This window comes from Erinaceus europaeus, chromosome 10, assembly GCF_950295315.1.
Source record: "Erinaceus europaeus chromosome 10, mEriEur2.1, whole genome shotgun sequence".
NCBI lineage: Eukaryota > Metazoa > Chordata > Mammalia > Eulipotyphla > Erinaceidae > Erinaceus > Erinaceus europaeus.
The window spans coordinates 41,293,315-41,319,559 of record NC_080171.1 but is presented as its reverse complement, the minus strand read 5'-3'; the positions used below and the strand labels follow the sequence as shown (position 1 = coordinate 41,319,559).

The window sequence follows — 26,245 nt, the reverse complement described above, 5'->3', positions numbered from 1 at the left end:
ATAATAATAACCACCACAACAATAAAACAAGGGCAATGGGGGGGGGAAGCCTCCAGGAGCAGTGGATTTGTAGTACAGGCACCCAACCCCAGCAATAACCCTGGAGGCAAACAAAACAAAACTTTCAAGAGTATTTTTTCACCACAACTCCTCCTCACACTAATATTAGGCTTAATTATATACATTTGGTTAATTATTAGCTCAGTCTCTTCTTTTATTTCCACCAGGGCTTTGCACTTATGTGGTTCCACCTCCTCTGGCTCACTTTTTTCTTCTTCTTCTTCAGGTAGAGAATGAGGCAGAGAAAGAGATAGAAGAAGAGGCACCATACCAGTTCTTCATTGATAGTGCAGTTTTCATATTGTATGTTGTTCCCATGTGGTGACCAGGGACTTGAACCTTGGTTCTCATTTGAGGTGAAGTGTGCACTTTACAGAGTTAGCTCTCTCTCTCTCTCTCACCTCAATATCTCCTTTTCAAATGGATGATCAGGCAGGGAAGATTTTATAATGGCTATGCAAGAAGATTTTAATGCCTGAGGCTTTAAGGTCTCAGGTTCAATCGCCTGTACCACCATAAGCCAGAGATGAGCAGTGGTTTGGGAAAAAATAAGGCAAAATGGATGATCATTAGCACTTAAATATAGCCATTTTTATTTCTTATTTTAACTGATAGGTGTCTCAGCTCCTTCCTCTGGTCTGTCTACAAATACAGAGGCTAAAAATAGTGGAGCCTTTCCTGCATGCAGGAGTGGCTATGAGATTAAATCTGACCAATGAGATTCAAGAAGAATTTTTCTGGAGATAGGAGATCCATTTCTTGGGTTGGAGTCCCAGCACAATGAGCAGCACGGGGGGAACTTCACAGATGGTGGACCAGTGCTGTGGTCTCTCTCCTTTTCTCTCTCTCGCTCGCTTTCTCTCCCTCATAAAAAGAATGAAAGTTGGGAGTAGGGCGGTAGCTCAGTGCGTTAAACGCACATGGTGCGAAGCGCAAGGACCGGCATAAGTATAGGGATTCCAGCTCCCGGCTCCCCACCTGCGGGGGAGTTACTTCACAAGCGGTGAAGCAGGTCTGTAGGTGTCTTATCTTCCTCTCCCCCTCTCTGTCTTCCCCTCCTCTCTCCATTTTTCTCTGTCCTATCCAACAACGATGACAATAACAACAGCAATAATAACTACAACAATAAAAAACAACAACAAGGGCAACAAAAGGGAAAATAAATAAATAAATAAAATAAAAAGCTTTAAAAAAAGAATGAAAGTAGTAGAATCAGGTGTGTACACACACACACATCTGCTATTTCATCTATTAAGTGAAGCTTTAAATATATGATGACTTAATTTTTTGCTTTAATTTTTTATTTCTTTATTGGGAGATTAATGTTTTATAATCAACAAAAATTTAAAATTTTAAATTATCTTTATTTATTTATTGGGTAGAGACAGCCAGAAACTGAGAGGAAGGGGGAGACAGAGAGGAAGAGAGACAGAGAGATACCTGCAACACTGCTTCACCACTTTCAAAGCTTTCCCCCTGCAGGTATGTGGGGGGGGGGACTGGGGTCTTGAAACTGGGTCTTTGCACATTATAACATGTTCTCTCGACCAGGTACCCCATCACCAGGCGCCTATGACTTAATTTCCTAATCCAATTGCTATATTTTCTCTTTCTTTTCTCCTTATTTAAAAAAGTTATTTATAAAATGGAGATATTGACAAGACTATAGGATAACAAGGGTACATTTCTACACGATGCCCACCACTAGAGTTCCATATCCACTCCCCTCCCTTGATAGCTTTCCTATTCTTTATTCCTCTGGGAGTATGGACACAAGGTCATTATGAGGTGAAGAAAGTGGAAGGTCTGGCTTCTGTAATTGCTTCTCCACTGAACATGAGTGTTGACAGGTCGATCCATACTCCCAGCCTGCCTCTCTCTTTCCTGGGCTTTCTCTCTTATTTGAACTTCTAACTCTGTCTTCCTCTCCCTCCTTTCTCTACTTCTCTTTCTTTTCAGTGTCAGTGGCTTCATATATGGGTAATTTCACCACTTCCAGATGACTTTTTCATTCATATATATAGAGAGAGATAATGAGAAAAAGGGGGTGGGTGGTGTCATAGCTGGTTAAGTATATACATTACATTGTGCATGGACCCAAGTTCAAGCCCCAGTTCCTACCTGCAGGGGGAGCTTCACAAGTGGTGACTTAGTGCTAAGGTGTTTCTCCGCCTCTATCTTCCTGTCCCTCTCAATTTTCCTCATTCGCTAGCCAAAATAAATAAATAAATAAATAGGAAATACACCACATCAACTGAGTTTCCTCTAGTGCCATGACACCTCCCATGTAGTAGGTGCTGGAGCTTGTGCCTTGGTTGTATGGAGGGTGAGGTACAAATCCTGTTTAGTAAATGCTTTTTCTGGCCCTATATCTTCTCTCTCTCTCTCTCTCTCTCTGTCTGCCTCTCTCTTTTTCTCTCTTTCTCCTTTCATTCCCCACCCCCAACACTTCCCACCTGTTTTAGGCATGTTCCTTCTCATATGTATCAAACCTCATATGGAACAATCAGCTCCCGGTTGCTAAAGAGGATTTTTTTTTTTGCACCTGTTTAGAAACTTTTGCTCACTACTTAAACACAAACAAACACAGGTGTTAGACCTATATTTCCTTATTAGAAAAACAATTTTCATAAGCGGATTCTATGTGGATTATGTTCTCAAGGTGGTCTTTATCTTGGTCTCTCTCTGAGACGAAATCAGTATCATCACAACATGCACACTTCCACAGATTTTGTAGGGAACAAGGAACCAAGCAGAGGCTCTCAGGGGCAGAAGGCTTGGAGGCCTGGGGGAAAGTGTGAAGTAGAATTGATTGCTTAATAATTAAGGATTCTTTTTTTGGAGTGATCAGGATAGTTTAGAACTAGATATTGGTATAATTTTCACATTATAAATATGTTACATGGCACTAAATTGTTGCTTTAAAATAGTTAATTTTGGGCTGGGGAGAAGCATAATGGTTATGCAAAAAGACTTTCATGCCTCAGGCTCCAAAGTCCCAGGTACAAGCCCTGACACCACCATAACCTAAGCTGAGAAATGCTCTGGTCTGTCTGTCTGTCTGTCTATCTATCTTATCTATCTACCTACCATTAACCTTTGTTTTCTCTCTCTCTCTCTCTCTCTCACCTTTTTAGTAACACCAAGATTCAAACAAACACCAGGATTCAAACCCCTGATTCCTACCAATAGGGGAGAAGCTTCATAAGAGGTAAAGCAGTGCTGCAGGCTTCTCTCACACTCAGTCTCGTTATCTCCTCCTGCCCTTTTTCTATCAAAAAGGAAATGGAACCAACGCAACGATTGCCACCTCAACATGCTTCACTTCAGACTGTGTCCAGAGACTTCACGTGTGGAATGACAACCCTTCAGCTTCATTACTCGGGTGAGACCTTTCCTTTCATAGTATACTCTAATTCCATCTCAGGTGGTTCACTTTCTAACAAAGTCCCAAAACCTAGATATAAACCAGTTTCTGTGAGAGAGAGCATATGTTCACACGTATCCATAAACTACTGCAAAATATATACCTGACAGCAGAAGTACACTAGAGTTTTCAGTGAGTACCTCCCTAACACTTCCTCTCCACTATTCCAAGCTTTGGGTCCATGATTGCTCAACAATTTGTTTGGCTTCATATGTTAACTCTCTTTTCAGTCACCAGGTTCTAGATGCCATCAGGATGCTGGCCAGGCTTCCCTGGATTGAAGACCCCACCAATGTGTCCTGGCGCTCAGCTTCCCCAGAGACCCACCCTACTAGGGAAAGAGAGAGGCAGACTGGGAGTATGGACCGACCAGTCAACGCCCATGTTCGGAGGGGAAGCAATTACAGAAGCCAGACCTTCTACCTTCTGCAACCCACAATGACCCTGGGTCCATGCTCCCAGAGGGATGGAGAATGGGAAAGCTATCAGGGGAGGGGGTGGGATATGGAGATTGGGTGGTGGGAACTGTGTGGAGTTGTACCCCTCCTACCCTATGGTTTTGTTAATTAATCCTTTCTTAAATAAAAAAAAAAGAATGTAAAGAGTCAGAGTCTGGAATCTTAGCTGCTACAGATGAATGAAGTTAGAGGGAAAGGAGAACAAGACTGAGCCTTGCTTTTCGATTAACCAGCAGCAGCTTTCCTCATCCTAACACTGCTAATAAAGCCTTTTTGATTAAAAAAAAAAAAAGGAAATGGAAAAAAAATGAAGAAAAGAATAAATTCCTTATGCAGGTCCAAGGCTCCACAATAATTCTGGCTGAAAAACAGCAAAAACCTGGCAGGATATATTCAAATTTTGAACAGAAGAACACCCACTTAAGAATATTCTTTTTTAAAAAAAATATTTATTTATTCCCTTTTGTTGCCCTTGTTGTCTATTGTTGTAGTTATTATTGATGTCGTTGTTGTTGGATAGGACAGAGAGAAATGGAGAGAGCCCAAGGACCTGCGTAAGGATCCTGGTTCGAGCCCCCGCCGCTCCACCTGCAGGGGAGTCGCGGTGAAGCAGGTCTGCAGATGTCCATCTTTCTCTCTCCGTCTCTGTCTTCCTCTCCTCTCTCCATTTCTCTCTGTCCTATCCAACTACAACGGCATCAATAACAACAATAATAACTACAACAATAAAAAAACCAAGGGTAACAAAAGGGAAAATAAAAATAAATATTAAAAAAAAGAAAAAAAAAGAGAGTGCAATTCTGACCTCCCTGTCTGATTCTTCCATTTCAGCCGAGTCCTCTATGTGCTTCAACTGGGAGCCCGCTACAGTGCAGACTCCAGAAGCTCAGGTACTTCACATCAATAAGAGAAGCAGAAATCTCTGAGGATGACAGGCTTCCAACCTGGAGCAACCAGGCTCTACAAGGAGCCAGAGAAGGGGGTAGGGAGCCCGGACCCGAGCCGGCTGGGACCTCCCCCACACCCTCGTCCACTCCCATTGGCCAGACGTGTGCAGGCCGCATCCCCTTGCCCGCCCCCTGGACTGCACTTAAAGTGTGCGGAGCAGGTGCGGCGTGCAGGAGCACAAGTTTCCCGGACGGGACCCATTCATTGCCTCGGAGCGGCTGTTCCTCGGTCCCGGTGGCCGTCCAGCGGGAAGGGATCTGGGTCCACGGGGCCGAGAGTGCACCTCGTCATCGGTGGCTGGAGCTGGGGCCCGGGGTCGCGACTATGCAGACCTGCGCCCGAACCTGGGGGATGCGGCTGGGTTGTGGAGTAGGGGGCGGCCGTCGCTTGGCAGGAGGTGCGGGCCCGCGGTGGGCGCCTCGCGGCCGGGAGCGCAGCAGCGGCGGTGGAGGGGGCGGCGGCGGGAGCGGGGCCTCGCGCCTCCTGGAGCGCCTCCTGCCCAGACACGACGACTTCGCACGGAGGCACATCGGGCCTGGGGACAAAGACCAGAGGGAGATGCTTCAGGCCCTGGGGCTGGCGGTAAGGACCCTCGCCTGGCGTTCGGGGCCTCCCCTCCGCCCGCCGGTGTTCTGCCTGCTCGGCCTGCCGGGCCCCTGCCCGCAGCTCCGCTTCTCTCCGGGTGGGGTCTGCACCCGTCCCCCGCACTCCCAGCCCATCCCAACCCCCCAGTACTCCCCAGCCCCACTCGCTTACTTTCTTCTCTCTCAGTGCTTCGCGCCTTATAACCCTTTGATCTTTCAAACCTGGTAACCCTGCTGAGGAGCCCTAACTTTGCAAGAAAGGGGGATGGGAAGTGGGGTGGGACCGCCTGGTTTATCTCCCGCTTCTTATTTTCTGATTGCCGACTGAAATCCAGCCCGCTTCATTATTTTCTTTCCTCCACGTAATTTTTGATGTGCTCAAAGTTGTTATTTTATTAAAAGAAAAAAATAACAGAAAAGGAGCTCTAATTAGGTGGTTTAAATGAGGTCCCCACTAGCCTTTGTAGATGCAAAGCAGAGGAGACTCTTTTAACTCAGAAGCACTTTCCACTGCCTTTTAGTGTTCACCGACTTGCGTTTAAATTTTAGAGTATTGATGAACTGATCGAGAAGACGGTCCCCGTCAGCATCCGCTTGAAAAGACCCCTGAAAATGGAAGACCCTATTTGTAAGTGGCCTGGAGGTTCCCTTAGACTCACTCTGCTTAGCTTATGCTGGCCTACCTATCCTTCTTTGTTCTTTAACGACCCAGATTTGGGCTAGGGTTGTACAGGACTGAGAATAGATTAAAATAAAACAGTAGAGGGTACCTTAATGGACGGAAGAGGTGGACTTTTTAGTTCCTTGAGCAGTCAGTCAATTCACTACCGGAGAGTAGAGTTGGTACAGCTCCTTTCCAGTTTTTTACCACTGGGCTCAGAGCTGGGAAAGCAGAGCACAAACACGTGTGAATGACTCCCAGCTTCCCCAACACAGGTCTCATATTTTGGGTTTAAGAAGTTTCATCACCACTTGAGAGAGAGAGAGAAAGAAAGAAGAAAAATGCCTAAGGTAAACCAAGAAAGTGACAAGCATTGGAGGAGATATCTGGCCTCTAAGCTTCAAGGTTCTTTGTATCACAGTCACTTCAAAGTAGTCTCTTACCTCATATCCAGATTTTATAATGTATACCTACTGAAGGGCACCAATACTTTTCAGGTTCAAATAATGTTCATGGACATACACTGATGTGCTTGGTGAAAAGAGGTTAGTCATTAACTTTCGTAGGATTTTATCTATTTATTTAGTCATTGCTGGGTCTTCAGTGCTTTGAACTGACTTTTTCAGATAGAATGAGAGAGAAAAGTATGGGGGAGATGGCTCAACTGGTAGAGCATGAGATTTATATATCTGAAACTTTTGGTTTGATTTTTCCCAGCACCACATGTTGCAGAATGATCCTCTGACTTCTCTCTCTCTCTTTGTACCTCATATGAAACTCTCTCCATTTGTGTAATGGATACATTTTTTTTTTCAAAACCAGAGCACTGCTCAGCTCTAGCTTCAGGCATGAGAGTCTCATTGCATAACCATTATGATATCTAATCCTACTCTGAATAAAATAAATATATATATTTTTTATTTTAGAGAGAGGGAGAGAGAGAGATACACAGAAAGACGGAGTGCAGGACCAGTATCCTTAGCTGGGGGTTGAGTGCTGGAGATTGAACCTGAGTCTTCAGAGTCTCAGGCATGAAAATCTTTGCATATCCATTATGCTATCTCCCTTGCCCTAAAATAAACCTTGAGAGGGGGCAAGAGAGAGAGAGAAAGAGAGAGAGAGAGAGACCAATCCAAGCTTCCTCTAGTTCAGTGGGGGATGGGCTCCAGCCTGGTGGCAGTGCATGACAAAATGAGCACCCTCCCCTTGAGGGTTTTATCTTATATTTAAAGTGCTTTTAGTTATTTGAAGACTGAGATTCAGAAGTATTTTTATGAGATTATTTTACTTCCAGGGCCTGAAGTAAGGATTGACAAGTGAAGGGAAGCCCAAGAAATTTCCTCTCAATCTTTTATTTATTTTTAAACAGGAAATAATTCTCATCTAGTTATTCTGGTTTCAAGTCATAGAGATACTATCTTTTATTTCTGGAGTCTACTGAAATGGGGGCTGCTGTTTTGTTTTAAGTTCTAAGAAACAAAAGATATGTACATGGAAAGCTTTTGTTTTTTTTTAATCTAAAAAAACAACTTGATGTATGGATGTAGACAACTTGATGTATTGCACCAGTCCAGCTTACACTAATAACTACCATACCTTACACTTTGCTGAGGCTTGTTCTTTTATTGTGGTTAAAATCTTAAATCGGTTCCCCCTGATGGCAGAGACTTTTCCATTGAGAAAAGTCTGCACATTTTGTTGAATTGAACCGATTAAAACCTAGTTGGAAAACATAAGTAAACATTAAGGAATCAGAACCCTGATTCATTCTATGTTAAATGAGTAAAGATAATATATCTTGAAAAGATCTGGATAGATAATATATCTTGAAAAGATCTTTGAACCCAACCCCCACCTCATTGGAAGAAGCTTTGGTGCTGTAGTCTCTCTCTCTCTCCCTCCCTCCCTCTCTCTCTCTCTCTCTCTCTTTCTCTCTGTGTGTGTGTCTTCCACTGTCTCAATCTAAGAAACAGAAATAAAAAGTAAAAAAAAAAAGTTTCTTAAAAATGTAAGACCCTATTCTAACTGGCTTGGAGGGCTCCTTTAGACTCCACTTAGCTTACTCTGACCTATTTTTTTTTTTCCTCTCTACTCTGTAGATCCAGCTCTGGGTTAGTATTGCACAAGACTGGGAGAGTTAAGTATACACACATACATTTAAAAGATGTGTTTATTTACCACTTGCATGGGGAAAACTTCACAACCATGAAGTATTGCTGCAGGTCTCTCTCTCTTCTCCTTCTCTCTCAATTTCTGTCTGTCTCTCTATAATACACACACACACACACACACACACACACACACTCATATTATCATGAGAGGGAGAGAGGAGATATAGAGAAAGATCAAAACACTAATCAACTCTGACATGGTGGAGCTTGGGAGCTCTGGGACTTCAGGCATACAGTTCTGGTCTCCCTGACCTTAGAGCCTCAGGCATGAAAGTTATTTTGTATGACCATTATTTTGTCTCCTTACCCCAAAGGGTTGTATATTTTGAGAACAAGCCTTAGATGGGTCTTTAACAAATACATACCTTTCTGAGACTGATGATGTTTAGGTCAGCCCTTTTATAACATACTCTAGGGATTTCTTTACTGTTAAGAGAGAAAATGAGCCAGAGCATCACTCTAACTCATGGGATGTTGGGAACTGGAACCTTGTGCTATATCTACTGCACCACCTCTAGGGCAAAATTTTATTTATTTATTTATATAAAGGCATTGTTTAGTTTTGGTTTATTAAGATGGTGTTAGGGAATGAATCTGAGACCTGGTACCTTAGGCATGATAGTCTGTGGTAAAGCCCCTCACCTTCAATTATTTAAAAAAATTTTTTATTTATAAAATGGAAATATTGACAATACTATAGGATAAGAGAGGTACAATTCCACACAGTTCCCACCACCAGTACTCCATATCCCACCCCCTTCCTTGAAAACTTTCCTATTCTTCAATTATTTTAAGAGATATAACAAGAGAACAAGCCAAAACACAACTCTGGCATATGTAGCATCAGAGATTGAATTGGGTCTTCATATACGTAAGTTCTTACTCTCTGCTGACCACCTTCCTGGCTATGACAATATATTATTTTTTAAGGCTCTTTTTAATATTTATTTTTTAAATTTCTTATTGGATAGATAGAGACAGAGAGAAATTGAAAGGGGAGAGGGAGATAGAGAGGGAAAGACATAGAGAGACACCTGCAGACCTGCTTCACCACTTGTGAAGTTTCCCCCTGCAGGTGGTGACCAGGGGCTTGAATCCAGGTCTTTGCACACTGTACTGTGTGTGCCTAACTAGGTGTACCACCGCCTGACCCCACAATATCCTCTTTAAAAATTATTTTTATTTTATTATATAGAGACATAAATCAAGATGTAAAGGAGAGGTATGGAGAAAGAGAGATACTTGCAGCACTACTTCACTGCTGATGAAGCTCCCCTCCTGCAGGTAGGGACCAAGGGCTTGAACCTGGGTCCTTGTGCATGGTAACAGGTGCACTCAGCTGAGTATGCGTGGTACCACCTGTTTTGATAATATACTTTAAAAATATTTTATTTTATTTTTGAGAAATATGAGGGGGTAGGGGGAGGAAAGGAGAGATGGATGGAGGGAGAGAGAGAAATACCGGAGCACTGCTCAGCTCTGGCTTATGGTGATGTGGGGAATTGAACCTGCTTTGGAGGCTCAAGCATGAGAATCTGTTTGTATAACCATTATGCTATCTCCCCACCTGATAATATATTTATTTATTCATATTATTTTTACTTATTGGATAGAGGCAGCCAGAGAATAAAAGGGATGGGGCTGATAGAGAGGGAGAGAGAGCGACAGAGACACCTGCAGCACTGCTTCACCACTCGCAAAGCTTTCCCTCTCCAGGTGAGGAACGCGTGCTTGAACTCGTGTCCTTGCACATTGAAATGTGTGCTCAACCAGATGTACCACCACCTGGGCCCTTGGCCCCTCGATAATATACTTTTAAAGTAGGATGCTCTTTAGAACCATTCAAATGTAGGAAATGTATCAGAGTTGTCTATTGCTTTTTAAAAAAATATAATTTCTTTTTTTTTACATTAAAAAAAAATTTTATTTATTAATGAGAAAGGAGGAGAGAGAGAAAGAACCAGACGTTACTCTGGTACATGTACTGTCGGGGATATAACTCAGGACCTCACTTCGCCACCACCCAGACCACAAAAAATATAACTTCTTTTATTTGTATTTTATTTATTATTGGATAGAGACAGAGAGAAATTGAAAGGGGAGAGGGAGATGGAAAGGGAAAGAGACAGAGTGACATCTGCAGCCCGACTTCACCACTTGTGAAGCTTGCCCCGTGCAGGCAGGGAACAGGGGTTTGAACCCAGGTTGACTGTAATGTGTGTGTTTAACTAGGTGCACCACCACCTTGCCCCCATCTAGTGCTTTTTTTTTTTTTACGTTAGCTACTTAGTTCCATGTGAATAATTTGAACATCTGTTTCTTCTTTTTCCCATTTCTTTTCTTACTCTTCCTCTTTCAATAAAAGCGGCCTCCCTATGAGTATTTGCAACTTGAGTGTGAACTTCAAATCTAGCAGTTTCTATTGGATTTTGGGCTGGTTCCATCTGGTTTAGTCTGAGGTAATTCAAAATATTGCACAGTCAGGAGTCTCCCTTTGCCCTGAGTACAAGCTGAGTCTACAACAAAGCTTGCTTTTTTAGAAGAGTGATTTCTGGTGGGTGGAAGTGAGGAGGAGTGGCAAATGTCAGAAAGGTGTCAGTGTTTTACTCTGAGGTGGCATTTCCCAAGGTTAGTATTCTGCACATGTGCACAGTAGATTGGTGCATGTTACCTCCAGTAGAACTAGTACCATTTAGTAGTGAAACAGCATCCAAACATGGTTTTAAGTGAAAGCAAGTGCTCTGTTGTTAGAAAGGAATCTTGGGCCAGATATTACCTGCTGTGTATAAATAAAACAGTAATAAGAGTCAGCTATATGAAGTTATTTATGTATTTATACCTGTGCCCCCCCACTGAACCCCTAAAAGCTGGATTTTTCAGCTTCTCTCTCTCTCTCTCTCTCTCTCTCTCTCTCTCTCTCTCTCTTTCTTTACCAGAGCACTGCTTAACTCTGGTTTATGGTGTGGGAGATTGAACCTGGGATTTTGGAGCCTCAGGAATGAAAATCTCTGCCTAACCATTATGCTATCTACCCCTCCCCCAAGGTTATTCATTTTTCATTAAATCAGAACACTACTCAGCTCTGGCTTATGGTGGTGTGAGGGATTGAACCTGAGACTCTGGTTCATCAGGCATGAATGTCTTTTGTATAAACACTATGCTATCTCCCTAGCTCTAGTTATATGGGTCCTGTCCCCCCCCCTGACCCTTTCCCCCCCTTTTTCTTTATTTTTGCTGCTGGGGCTATTGTTGGACTTAGTGCCTGCATGATGACTCCATTGCTCCTGATAGCCATTTTTCCCTTTTGAATAGAGGGGGGTGAGATAGAAAGATTGGAGACTTGAACCACTGCCCATCCCATACTGGTGTGTGTGTGTGTGTGTGTGTGTGTAGGAGGGTGGGGGACTTCACATGTGGTGAGTGAAGCAGGTCTGCATGAGTCTGTCTCTCTCCCTCTCTGTCTTATCAAGTATAATAGAAAATTAAAAAAAAAGGAAAACTAATATTTTTTTAAACCAGAGCACTACTCAGTTCTTCCTTATGATGATGCTAGGGATTGAACCCGGACATCACAGAAGTCTTTTTCTTTGCCTTCAGAGTTACTGCTGGGGCTTGGTGCCAGCGCTACAAACCCGCTGCTCCAGATAGCCATTTTTTTTTAGTTGGATAGTACAGAGAAATTGAGAAAGAAAGGGGGAAATAGAGAGGAAGAAAGAAGATAGACACCTGCAGACCTGCTTCACCATTTGTGAAGCTGCCCTCTGGCAGGTGGGAAGCCGGGAGCTTGAACCTGGATTCTAGTGCAGGTCATTGCACTTGGTACTATGTGTTTGCTTAAACTGAGTACACGACTGCCTGGCCCCCAGCACTGAAGTCTTTTTGCATAAGCATTATGCTGTCTCCCCAGCCTCCAAAACATTTTTATTTATTTATTATTTATTTAAATTTTTTAACAAAGCAAGTCACATTTAGATATGGTATGTCTTGGGATGTAGTATTTTCTGTGGAGTCATGTCAGCGTAACCAGACTGAATTAACTTACAACTTCACATTAGCTACAGGGTTTAAGGTTTACACATTTAAAGTTTGGACAAAAATTACTCACTGCTTATTTCAAGCTTGCTTAGGAAGAGAGAGGAGAAACTAAATTCCCTGATATTCAAATTATTCAACCCAAACCAAACAGCCGAGCTGTCAGAATAAGTCTTTTGATGAACCTATGAGAACTTAGTGTTCTAAGTGACATTATTTAGTGTGATTTTAAATAAATGGTAAATTGAGAGCAATGAGCAGAGATGGACAGAGGGTATTGTGTAACTAGCTGCAGCTGTAGGTGATGACTTGCCATTTAGTTAGAGCTGAGTACTCCACTGAACTAACCCCAAGGACAGCTAGACAGCAAAGCTGTTCCTGTAAGCTGTGGACATCAGTTTTCTTTCAACTGATGTCTATTGTTAGTTCAGCCTGTGGGCTTCTCTGACAGGTTCCCCCTTGGACATTCCTGGCTCCTCCTATTCTAGCTTAGATGCATCATTATCATCTTTGCTAGGATGATCCCAGTGGGTTTCGTTATATAACTGTGGAAATCAAGAAAAGCAAACCAAATGAAAAAAGAAGTCTGTTTTGAACTTTCCTCCTAAGAGAGTTAGCTTTTTGTTTTGGCAGAGGGAAAAGCTTTATAGTGGCACAGAGCAAAGACTTCATGTATGCCCTTACTGGAGACTGTTGGCATAAAGAAGTTGTAAGGTTGGGCTGGGCAGTGACATACCCAGTTACATGCGCATAGTACTATGTGCAAGTACCCAGGTTCCGGCGCCTACTCCCTGCCTGCAGCTGGGAGGCTTCACAAGTTGTGAAGCAGGTTGGTAAGTGTCTATCTTTGTCTTTCCTTCTACGTCTCCTCTTCCCCTCTCAACTTCTATCTGTCCTATATAAAAAAAAAAACATTTAAAAGAAGTTGGAGGGTTACTAACAAGTAGTAAATTATCATGTGAAATGAAATAAGCCAGAATATGGGATGATCCCACTCATAAACAGAAGTTGAGAAGTAAGAACAGAAGGGAAGACACAAAGCAGAACTTGGACTGGATTTGGTGTATTGCATCAAAGTAAATGACTCTTGGGGCGGGGAGGGGGGGGATAGATAGTGTAATGGTTAGGCAAAGAGACTATCATGCTTGAGGCTCCAAAGTCCCAGGTTCAGTCCCCTGCACCACGATAAACCAGAGCTGATCAGTGTTGGAAAAAAAAAAAAAAGGTTATCTGGGAGGTGGTGCAGTGGATAAAGCATGGACACTCAATCATAAGGTCCTAAATTCAATCCCTAGCAGCACATGTACCAGAGTGATGTCTAGTTCTTTCTCTTTTTCTCCTCCTATCTTTCTCATTAATAAATAAATAAATAAATAAATAAATAATTTTTGTAAAGAAAGTACTCTAGGTTGAGGGGGGAGTGTTCAGGTCCTGTAACATGATCATGGAAGAGGACCTAGGTGGGGGGTTAGAGTGTTATGTGGAAAACTGAGAAATATTACACATGGACCAACTACTATATTAAACTGTTGACTGTAAACCATTAATCCTCCCAATAAAAAGAGAAAAGGAAAAGTAGCTTATCCTATGTAATTAGGGAGTACATGTTTGACTTGTCTGGTTGCTCCTAAATTTGAAATAGGGGGCAAAATCAGGAAAGTTGTTAGTTATTACTCAAGTCCTAGCCACTTAAAGTTAAAATATGCAGTTTCCTCATTCTCACCAAAGATAGAAACCTATCATTCTAGTGCCTGGAGAAATGGCTTAACTGGTAGAGTACTGGACTTTAATGCCTGAGGTTCCTTGCTTTATCTCCAGCAGCACTTGTTCTACTCCATCATTCTTTTTAACTGTCACCCGAGTTATCACTAGGGCTCAGCACCTGCGTGATTAAGCCATTGTTCCCAGTAGCCATTTTTTTTTCTATCTTTTTTTCTTTATTTGAGGATAGAGAAGAAAGTGAAGTGGAAGTGGGTTTGTTGGGAAACAGAGCATGTAAAAAAAAAGGCAAAGCACTCTGAGATGTGGTAATCCAAGAGACTGAAGGATAAATCTTCATGCAGGGCATTGTGGATGCCATAGTTTCTATATTCTGGACCTCTCTTAGGCTTAAGAGAGAAAAAAGGCTACAGGAAGATATCAGGACACTCTGAGTGGGAGGTGTTGTAGGGCTGCCACCCTGATGATTTCTCTGAGACACAGGAATGTTTAAACTGAGCTGTAGAGAAGAGCAAAGTTCTAGAAGTGCTATTGTGAGCATTTGGAGAGTGAGAAACCTTACATCAATTTAATGCGAGGACCCAGTGAGATTGAATGGCTTAAATTTGTAAGACCCATTGCTAAGCTTCCTTACCCAGGCATCATCTAGCGATTTGGAAACAAGAAAACAAAAAGGAGATGACTAAATTTAGCTGAGGTTGAGGACTGGGAAAGTCTAGTGGATAAGTACTTTAAAGTCTAATGGTCAGGATAGACCATCTGGGTTGGGTGAGAGGTGAAGCAATCCTTCCCCCATCAGTGAGGTACAGTACATGGGCTTGGGATACTTGCCTAAAGCAGGAGTTTTGGGACAGGTGTTAAATAGTAAGGTTGTGATTTGCCTGTAGGAGACCTGTGTTTCAACTTCTACTCCTTATGTCATCTTTCTTTCTTTATTTATTGGCTAAAGACAGCCAGAAATCTAGAGGATAGGGGGAGATAGAGAGGGAGAGAGACAGAGAGACACCTGCATCACTGCTTTACCACTTGAAAAGCTTTCCCCCTGCAGGTGGGGACTGGGGGCTCGAACCCGGGTCCTTGTGAATTGTAACATGTTCACTCAACCAGGTGTGCCACTGCCTGGCTCCCTGTCATCTTTCCATATCACCAAAAGACACCATGCCTTGGTGGTGGGAGGTGACACATCTGGCTTCTATAATTGCTTCTTCTCTGGACATGGGCTTTGGCAGGTCAAGCCATACTCCCAGTCTGTTTTTATCTTTCCCTAGTGGGGCAGGGTTCTGGAGAGGTGGGATTCCACGATACATTGGTGAGGTCATCTGCCCAGGGAAGTCATGGTTGTGTCATGGTAGCATCTACAACTTGGTGGCTGGAAAACATTAAGATATAAAGCAGAACAAAACTGTGACTCTTAAGCTTAACTGCATGTGTAAATTTAGGTGAATTTACATCGCAACAAACACATTTATTCAAGTGTATTGTATGAATATCTGATATATACTTAGCAACATGCTTTGATTCTACCCAGAAAGATAATAATTTAGTGAGATTCAGGCTTGGATGACAACTTTCTCTATATGTCTATTCCTTCATGCTATACAATTACTTTTTTTTTAATCAGGCATATTATTTAGAAAGTACAAGATAATTCCAAGTTTTTCTTTTTTTAAAAAAAATTTTATATTTATTTATTTTCCCTTTTGTTGCCCTTGTTTTTTTATATTGTTGTTATAGTTGTCGTTGTTAGGACATAAAGAAATGGCGAGAGGAGAGGAAGACAGAGATGGGGAGAGAAAGATAGACACCTGCAGACCTGCTTCACCGCCTATGAAGCAACTCCCCTGCAGGTGGGGAGCTGGGGGCTCAAACCGGTATCCTTCCACCGATCTTACGCTTAACCCGCTGCACTACCGCCTAACTCCCCCAAGTTTTTCTTAATGAAACCGTTTTAACCCAACTTAATTCTGAGCAGGTGGTAAGCAGGAAAATGCTCTTTGGGGTTTTCCTAAATAGAAAATTAGTGACATGTTATAATGATTTTTTATTCTCATACTTTTTACTCAGGCTGGAAATTCACCCTCAAATAATCCAACAAATTTATATTAGGATACTCTTTGTTTTCAAATTCTTTTTTTAAAAAAATTTATTTATAAAAAGGAAACATTGACTAAACCATAGGATAAGAGGGATACAACTCCACACAATTCCCACCACCAGAACTATGTATCCCCTCCCCTCCCCTCCCCTGATAGCTTTCCTATTCTTTAACACTCTGAGAGTATGGACTCAAGGTCATTGTGGGATGCAGAAGGTGGAAGGTCTGGCTTCTGTAATTGCTTCCCCGCTGAACATGGGCATTGACAGGTCAATCCATACTCCCAGCCTGCCTCTCTCTTTCCCTAGTGGGGAAGGGCTCTGGGGAAGCAGAGCTCTAGGACACATTGGTGGGGTTGTCTGTCCAGGGAAGTCTGGTCAGCATCATGCTAGCATCTGGAACCTGGTGGCTGAAAAAAAGAGTTAACATTACAAAGCCAAACAAATTGTTGACCAGTCATGGACCTAAAGGCCGGAATAGTGCAAATGAAGAGTTGGGGGGTGTGTGTCTCTGTTTTGTAGATAGCTAGTAGGCATATTTTAGTTATATTCCAAAGGGCCTATGGATATATATATATAGTGTTTTTTTTTTTTTTTTTGCCTGAAATCTGATATGCAGGTGGATCCTAATTATTGTCTGGGGAGATGATGTCATGCTGGCAAAAGGACCATAAAGCTGGATCAGGGAAGAGAGTAGCTCCCAAATATAGGGGTATAAATATTGTTGACTGTAAACCCCATCGATTTGATGTGATCTGGGGCCCATATTTTAGCTTAGGAGCCTATGTGACCTCTGCATCCCTGTAGATCTGAGCTCACATTCTGTGGTCGTGAGTAGGAATGTTCCAAGCTGCCCCAATATTGACCCATCTTCCTCAAGTGTAGCAAAGAGTATGTTATCCAGCCTCCCTTCAGAGGATGGAATGTTCTCTACCATTGTTGATCCAAGTTGAGGGCAAGGCCCTATGGGGAGTCCACAAAGGGGTCTATTGTGTTCTTCCTGATAGAAATGATTGGTAACAATGGAGAGAGGGATTTATTCGAGGTCTACGCCCATCATGTCTGTTTGGGAATCTCAGGACTCCCTGATTAGGGCCCCACCTGATAGGATGGCTTGACTAAAGCGACTAAAGAGTCATCATTAAAATATGCCAGTCTGTTGCCCTTACTCAGCTTTTGCAGTCTTTGCTTTGATGAGGTTAGCTTTGGAGTGAGGGAGAGAACTGTAATAGGAAGTAGGTGAGGAGGGTATCTAAGTCTAAGTAGACTCTTATTTCATAATGAACTTTATACTGACTCACTACAGACTATTGTGTACTTTTGCTTTCAGGTATATATTTTGCCCTAATTTTATGCATACATGTGAACATATGCGCTATCTTACAGGACCTGGTCTATATCTAGGTTTTGGGATTTTGTTAGGAAGTGAACCTCCTGGAATGGAATTAGAGAATACTCTGAAAGGAAAGGTCTCACCGGAGTAATGAGGGTGATGGGTTGGCATTCCTTGCCTGACATCTCTGGACACAGTCTGAAGTGAAGCATGCTGAGGTGGTGCTCATTGCATTGATTAGGTTGGGATCTTTGGATGCAATATCATTTGGTATGAATTGAGAAAAGCATGCAGGAAAATGAGCCCCACCCTAGAGGTTCCAAGGTTGGGGGAAATATAGGCTCTATAGAGGAAGCGGGAGGTTCCTGCTGTCTTAGGGTTTAAGAAGACAATAGATAGTTATTGCTATAATCACATTATTTGGCAGTTGGGTTAACTTTGAAATATCCCTTTGTTAGGATATGCTGTATCATACCCAACATCACCATAATTGGTGTCCTTTCACATTATTGGTATATAGCTGTGCCACCAGTTGCTTCTGTTCTTCCTGGTCTAAGCTTTTAAGCGAGTCAACATATCAAAGACTCAGCCTATGCTGTATAACTATCTTGCCTGCAAGTAGGATAAGTTGTTTGAGTTGAACTCTTAGAACATACTTGTTCTTGCTCTGCCGGCCATAACACTGCACCCACAGGGCAGCAAAGAGGAAAAACAAGTCCTGGAAGAACTTCCACCCTGAGTTTTTCATTTTGTGCTGACCATTTGGCCTGATTTCATATCAAGTGATGTTCCAGATAAATACTATAAGTTACAGTGTTTCTCTGTACTATATTTAACAAGTTTTCATTGATTAAAGGAAGAGATGATAGATGAGGATTTTCATAGAAAGTGTTACTCAAGTCCAAGGAGCAAATAACAGATTGCACCCTGATTCTCATGGTGGATTGCTATTCTAGTTTCCATGCAGTTGGTATAAAGATTTTGTATTTTTGTGTCTTTGAAGTCATAGTTATTGCTCATTTCTGTGGTGACAGGTGACCAAAAAGCCATCAGAAGCAGGCTCAGTGGGTCTCAGGTCCTCTTGGCTGGATGTAGCTTAAGGAGGTTAGTGAACTCAGGCTTATGAGGGACTGGCTGAGGTTGGGATTTTAACTGAGCAAGAAGACAAACCTGGCAGCATTGGGAGGGGGGCGCTAGTTAGGGTTAAGTTCAGAACTTGAGCCACATCCTGTCACAAAGTGGACTCCTCTCAGCCTGTCTGAAGGGATTTACAATTCAAAGAATCCCCATGTCATTATTCTGCACTGCAAAGAGCTATGAACTGATTTGTTTTCAGTAATGAACAAGTGCTCTGATTTACAAATGTTGCTAGTGAAAGTTTTGGCTAGACTCTGAGAAATTCTCTCTCTGTGTGTCTTTTTTTTTTTTTTTTTTTGCCGCTAGAATTACTGCTGGGGCTTCGTGCCTGTAACACCAATCCACTGTTCCCAGAGGTATTTTTTTTTTCTCCTTTTCCTTTTAATTTGATAGGACAGAAAGAAATTGGGAGGGTAATGAAATGGAGAGGGAAAGGTACCTACAGTGTTTCTCCCATGCAGGCCTTGAGCCTGGGTCCTTACACAAGGTAATGTGTGCTACCCTCTAGATTTAACTTGTTAAATTAGGGGAAGCAGGGCTCATGGACTGGGTAAGAGGACGTAAGTCAGGCTCTTTTGGAGAGATGCAGTGGCATGTATATTTGATTAGGTGATACTAAGGTAAGATGGAATTTTGAGGGGGCCTGGCAGTAACGCAGCGAGTTAAGCGCACATGGCACATAGTGCAAGGATCCTGGTTCGAGTCCCAGCTCTCCACTTTCAGGGGGGGTCCCCTCACAAGCGGTGAAGCAGGTCTTCAGGTATCTTCCTCTCCTCCTCTCTGTCTTCCCCTCCACTCTCGATTTCTCTCTGTCCTATCCAACAACAACAGCAATGACAACAACAACAATAATAATAACAACACAAGGGAACAAAAATGGAAAAAAATGGCCTCCAGGAGCAGTGGACTGTAGTGCAGGCACTGAATCCCAGAGATAATCCTGGAGGCAAAAAAGAAAAGAAAAGAAAAGGATTCTGGCTTCTGCTCAGAAATCAGAAAATCTGTCTATATGTTATCATTCCTGGTCTGTTTGTCTTAATTAAGACCCTTGGCTCTACCTCCACCCCATGGTTTCCTGAGAAATTTTGAAACCAAGAATCTGTACATTGTTAAGGAGGCTATGCCAAGGCAGTTTCTGTCTTCACATACTGGTTCCAGCTTTTTTATTCAGCTGCTAGCAGAAAAAAGCCTTTCTGGTCAAGTTCAAATATGAATGTACTGGCTTTCAGCTCTGATAATGTCCTTGTGAGACTTCTAGTATCTTGCCAGGTACACAAAGAGTGAAGAGGAAAATAAAGGTTGGGTTGCCAGTTGAGTGAGTGGTTGCCTGTGTTGTCACTGCTGGTCTGTCAAATAACTGTGGGTAATGGTCACTATGGGTCTGATAGGTGTCCTTACCCACATATTTATCAAGGAAGACTTTGTTCTGGGCATCAATCACATTTACATTTAATTTTTTAACTTTCAAAAATAATAAGAAGCACATTTCCAAAGCAAATGGTCTTTTTGTCAAAAACAAAATATAGTGAAAAGTAAGACTCCTTCACACTTAATAGTTTCCCTTTTTATCATTCAGATTGAGAAATAGATAAAAGAAGAGCAGCCCAGTGAGCTTTTTTTTTTTAAATTATTGACTTAAAAATTATTATCAAGATCATAGGATAAGAGGGGCACAATTACACACAGTTTCCACCACCAGAGTTTCATATCCCACCCCCTCCATTGGAAACTTTCCTATGCTTTATCCATGGGCCCAGGATCATTGTGGGGTGCAGAAGATGGAAGGTCTGGCTTTTGTCATTGCTTCTCCTCTGAACATGGGCATTGGCAGGTCGATCCATACTCCCAGCCTGTTTCTATCTTTCTCTAGTGGGGCAGGGATCTGTAGAGATGGGGTTCCAGGGTGCACTGGTGAGGTCATCTGTCCAGTGAAGTCAGGTTGGCATCATGGTAGCATCTGCAACTTGGTAGCTGAAAAAGCGTTAAGATATAAAGCAGAATAAATTGTTTAATAATCAGGAATCTAAAGGTAAGAATATAGCAGATGAGATTTGGGGTCTCCATTTTGGAAAATGCTAGTAGGTCTATTTTAGGTATGTTGCAAGGAGCCCATGACTTTACTAATTTTTGCCTGAGCCCAACAGCTAACATGGAGATGGGCTAAAGGTATTGTCTGGGGAGATGGTGTCAGAGTTGGAAATAGGACTAGAAAGCTGGATCAGGGCAGAGAGTAGCTCCCAAATATGGGAAAAGTATATAAATATTGTTAACTCTAAACCCCATATCGATTTGATCTGGGGCCCATATTCAGCACAGGAGCCTGTGTAACCTCTGCATCCCTGTAGGTCTGACCTCACATTCTATAGTCATAGCTAGGAACATGTTAGGATGCACTAATTTCAGGACCTGTCTTCCTTGAGTGGCAGATTATGTTGACCTAGCCTCCCTTTGGAGAATGGGGCAGTCCCTATTAATAATGTTGACCCACATTGAAGGTAAGGTTGAGATATCTTTTTGTCTCTCCATTAGTTTCTTGAGAATCATCCTAGACCTGCTTAATTAGCACACAATATGTATATATATATATTTTGCATTCATATTTTAAAAAATATAAATGGCAGAATAATATGTAGTCTTTGTAGGAATTTAGGCATAATATCTTGAAATTATTGAGGAAGCAAAAGCAAGGCATATGTACATTTCCCCATACAACTGAGGCAAAAATTGTAGGGCTATGTGTTTGGGGCTAAGGGTTGGGAACAATTTGTACATGTGTTTGTCTTGGTATCAAGTATCTTGACTAATACTACCTCCCTGCTCATTCTAATCATATTTTCCAGTTCTTTTCAAAATTTATAAAAATGGAATATTAAAATCTAGATTCAGTACTACATCCAATATTTTGAATGTGAATTTGGCTGATTCCTGTTAGAATAGTGCTTGAAATGAAGTTCTAGATATATTAGGTCTAAGTGTCAAGGAAGTTAAACTTGAAAAGACTCTTGTATGGAATTATGGAGGAGGTAGCATTCATTCAGGATTCCGAGAAACAGGACAGAGCTCCACTTGTGGATTCTTGGGAGGAGGTACCCTGGCCTTTGAACTCTGTTCTTGGTATGCTAGCACCAGGGCGTTATGCAATGCTTCCAGGCAGAAGAATAAACAAGGTCAGAGACAGGCAGTTGTTCCATAAGAAAATTAATTACTGGTTAGATTTAGATTTTGTAATGATTACCTGACCACTTTCTTTATTATCTTTTGAAGATTTATTTATTAAGGGGCCAGGTGGTAGCACACTTGGGTTAAGTGCATGTATTATTATGAATAAGACCTGGGTTTGAATCCCTGGTCCCCCACCAGCAGGAGGAAAATGTCAAAAGTGGTGAAGCAGTGCTGCAGATGTCTCTCTGTCTCTTTCTCCTTTATCTCCCCCTCTCAATTTCTCTCTGTTCTATCAAGTAAAATAAAGTTTTAAAAAAGAAAGGATTTATTTATTAATGAAGAGAACCAGAATATCACTGACACATGTGTTGCCAGGGATTGAACTCGGGACTTCTTGCTTGATAGTCCAATACTTTGTCTACTGTGCCACCTTCAAGGCTGCAGCCTGAACACTTTCATCACTGTAGTGTCATGAAGTATACAACATCTGGTCACTCAGCGAAGCTATACACAAACATCTGGAGAATGACAGCTTGTCTCCAGCTGTCTCTGAATGGACACTCCCTTTCACATTTCCCTGTAGCTACTTTCATAGTCACATTTAGGTACTGAATCCAAATCTGACAACAGGAGGAAACTAGGGGAGAAGGTGGTGGTGCAGCAGCTAGAACTCTGGACTTTAAGTCTCAGCTTCCAAGTTTGAACCTCAGAATACTGCTTTGGTTTTTCTCTCCCTATCTTGTGTTAATAAATAAATGAAATCTCAAAATAAAAGCAGGAGTACTGCTAGCAAGTTGGAAGGAAAAGCATGGAAATATGCACCACTCTTAGGTTTGCTTTGGGGAAATCTGAGTTTTTCTCTCCCGTTTTGTCTATACAACTTTCTTGGGTTTTCTGCTACCCAGGGCTGGAAGGATGCAACTGGTTTTTTTTTTTTTTTCTTTATAAAGTTTCTTACACTAGTTAGGTGAGGAAAACCTGTCGTTGGTTTCCTAGTGGGGAAGGGCTTTGGAGAAGTGAGGTTCTGGGATGCACTGGTGGGGTCATCTGCTCCGGAAGTCAGGATGGAATCATAGTAGCATCTGCAACTTGGTGGCTGAAATGAAAAGTTACCATTTTGTTTGCCTGTTTTCTTTTAAAGATCTATTTATTTATTTTAGAAAAATATCTTTTTTTTTTGAGAGAGAGAGAACTAGAGCATCATTTTGACAGATGTAATGCCGGGGATCTGACTTAAGACCTCATGCTAGAGGGTTCAACACTCTACTGTGCCATTTCCCAGCTCATTACTCTTTCTTTTTTCCTTTCTTTCTTTCCTTCCTTCCTGTCTTTCTTTCTTCCTTCCTTCCTTTCTCTCCCTTCCTTCCTTCCTTCCTTCCTTCCTTCCTTTCTTTCTTTTTTTCCTTCTTTCCTTCTTTCTCTTTTCCTTTCCACCAGGGCTATCACTGGGGCTCTGTGCCTACACAAGGAATCCACCAATCCTGGAAGCCATTGTCTCCGCTTTTGTATTCTTTTCCTTTATTTTGATAGGACAAATAGAAAATGAAAGAGAGGGGGAAATTGAGCAGAAGAGAAAGAGAGATACCTGTCCACCTGTTGCACTACTTGTGAAGCTTCCCCCCCACAGGTGGGGGTGGGGCTTGAACCTGGGCTCTTACATATGGCAATGTGTGCAACTCACTACCTGGCCCCACTTTTTAAAAAAATTTTCCCCCTCAAATATTTATTGGGTGGGGTGGGGAATAGACCAGAATGCTACCTGGCAGTACCAAAGATCAAACATAGGGGTTTAAGCATGCAAGTTCTGTGCTCTTCTTCTCGAGCCAACTCCCTACATATAAGGCTCCTGCTTTATGATTATGGATCTCATGCTATTTTCTCTAGATAAGAGACAGCTCACCTGATAAGAGTACATTCCATCTTTTCCCCTCCCCTCCTCCCTTTCATCAGGACACTACTCAGACCTGGTCTAATGTTGTGCTAGATATCAAAACTGGGACTTCTAAGTCTTAAGGCATTAAATTATTATTATTTTTTTTAATAAGAATTCCCTCTTTTAAAATTTTTTTAATATTTATTTTATTTATTCCCTTTTGTTGCCCTTGTTGTTTTATTGTTGTAGTTATTATTGTTGTTGTCGTTGTTGGATAGGACAGAGAGAAATGGAGAGAGGAGGGGAAGACAGAGAGGAGGAGAGAAAGATAGACACCTGCAGACCTGCTTCACCACCTGTGAAGCGACTCCCCTGCAGGTGGGGAGCCAGGATTCGAACCGGGATCCTTATGCTGGTCCTTGTGCTTTGCGCCACCTGCGCTTAACCCGCTGCGCTACAGCCCGACTCCCGGCATTAAATTATTTTGTTTAAACTATTGTACTATCTCCCCAGCCTTAGAGCACACATTTTTATGTCTGAGGACTTGGCCTCTAAACTCCTGGACGGCACATGGGAGGGAGCTTCATGTAAGGGAGACACTTCATAAATGGTGGAGCAGTGCTGTGAGGCTCTCCTTTCTCTCTCAATAATAAAACAAGAGGAAAAAAAAAAAAGGAAAGAAAAGAGTCACTGGGAGTGGTGGAATCATGCAGTTGTGAAACCCTAGCAAGAAAAAAATTCTTCTTTAATCAAGAGAGGAATCTAAATTCATTGTGAACATTGTGTGCTGAGAATTTAGACTTTTAATTTGACTAGTCATGCCCCCAAAGGTGCTCTTAGAGACTCAGTTCTGCTGTTTTCCATTGTTACCTTTCCATTACGTCTCAGGGTAATTCAACATAGTAACTCAGACTCTTTGACTTGCCTTTTCTGCTGATTTGACCAAAACCATCCTTAGTGAATGTGAGAAATGGTGACCAGACATTTCATTCATTCATTCATTCATTCATTCATTCATTCATTCATTCATTCATTCATTCATTCCTAACAGAACACTGCTCATTCTTCTGGCTTCTGGTGATGCTAGGGACTGAACCTGAGACCTCAGAGCCTCAGCTATGAAAGTTGTTTGCATAACCTTATGCTATGTGCCCAGCCTCCATTTAATTGATTAAAAATATTTTTTAAATTTATTAATTAATGAGAGGAATAGGCGGAGAGAGAAAGAACCAGATATCTCTCTGGTACATGTGCTGCCAGGAATTGAACTCAGGACCTTGTGCTTGAGAGTCCAATACCTTATCCACTGCGCCAGCTCCTGAACCAACATTTTACTGATTTTAAATTTTTGTTTTTTGCTGTGTTGCCTTGTGCGTATGTGACTACACTGCTCCAGGGACTGACTTTATCATTCCATTATTTCAGAGAGAGAGAGAGAAAGGTACCAGAGCACTTTGGAGGTTCCCCTCATATCTAAGTGTTCCCATAAGATCCCAAGCCCCAAGCCTGTTTCTTGAACATGGTAAGATGTGCACTCTTAAAAAAAAAAAAAGATGTGCACTTTATTGGGCAAGCTATGTACTGACACACAGTGATCAAACATCATTTTTTTAAAAAAACAATATAGACTGTGTTTGAGAAATACTTTTTATTATATGTATCTGGGAAAGCCTGATATGTTGGTTCTCTCTCATACATATAAATATTTATTTATTAGATAGAAACAGGGAAACATTGAAAGGGGAGGGAGAGATAGAATAAAAAAAGAGACAGAGAGACACCTGTAACCCTGCTTTACTACTTGTGAGGCTTTCTCCCTGCAGGTGAGGACCGGGGACTTAAACCCAGGTCCTTGAGCACTGTACTGTGTGCACTTAACTAGGTATGCCACCACCTGGTTCCCATAAATACATCTTAAACAAAACACTGGTACAACCCTGGCCACAAAATGATTCCTATAAACATGAAAATAATAAAATTTTAGAGGGTTTTTTAGTTGACAGAGCTCCATCTGGCAGATCTTAGGAGCAGAACGGCAGTACTGAGTTCACTGTGGCCACCTTGTGCCCCTGTGGCTCCTGTTTCTGCAGTTTTCATTAACTTACTTGCCATAGTTAGTTTTTAAAATTTTACTTATTATTACTTCTTCTTCTTCTTCTTCTTCTTCTTCTTCTTCTTCTTCGTAGTAGTAGTAGTAGTAGTAGTAGTAGTAGCAGCAGCAGCATTTTTTACTATTTACTAAAGTACTGCTCAACTCTGGCTTATGGTGGTGCTGTGAGTTCAGAGCCTCAGGTATGAGAGTTATTTATATAAACATAATGTCTCCTCAGCCCATGGGCTTGGTGCCAGCACTATGAATCTACTGCTCCAGAAACCATTTATTTTTCCTTTTGGATAGGACAGAAATTGAGAGAGGAGGGGCATAGAGAGGGAGAGAGAAAAGTAGACACCTGCAGACCTGATTCACCACTTGTGAAGTAACCCCCTGCAGGTAGGGAACTGGGGGCTAAAACTGGGATCCTTGAGCAGGTCTTTGCTCTTGGTACTATGTGTGCTTAACCTGGTACGCCACATCCGGACTCCAGA

At 42.0% G+C, this 26,245-nt stretch overlaps 1 protein-coding gene and 1 non-coding gene across 4 annotated transcripts in view; one reads left to right on the top strand and one right to left on the bottom strand.

Moving 5' to 3' along the window:
- Window positions 1-2,526: 2,526 nt before the first annotated feature.
- LOC132541134 (small nucleolar RNA SNORA40) lies at window positions 2,527-2,655 on the bottom strand. The gene has a single exon (XR_009552307.1). It is a non-coding gene; the product is annotated as a small nucleolar RNA SNORA40 (small nucleolar RNA).
- Window positions 2,656-5,051: 2,396 nt separating this feature from the next.
- GLDC (glycine decarboxylase) overlaps window positions 5,052-26,245 on the top strand; it is a 145,939-nt gene continuing 124,745 nt past the window's right edge. For all 3 annotated transcript variants that reach the window (XR_009552012.1, XR_009552013.1, XM_060199545.1), the window contains exons 1-2: window positions 5,052-5,475; window positions 6,027-6,105. Coding sequence is in view for 1 of the 3 variants with exons in the window: in XM_060199545.1 (XP_060055528.1) it covers window positions 5,218-5,475; window positions 6,027-6,105 (337 nt within the window). In the remaining 2 variants the exon portion in view is untranslated. The remainder of the gene's footprint in view (window positions 5,476-6,026; window positions 6,106-26,245) is intronic.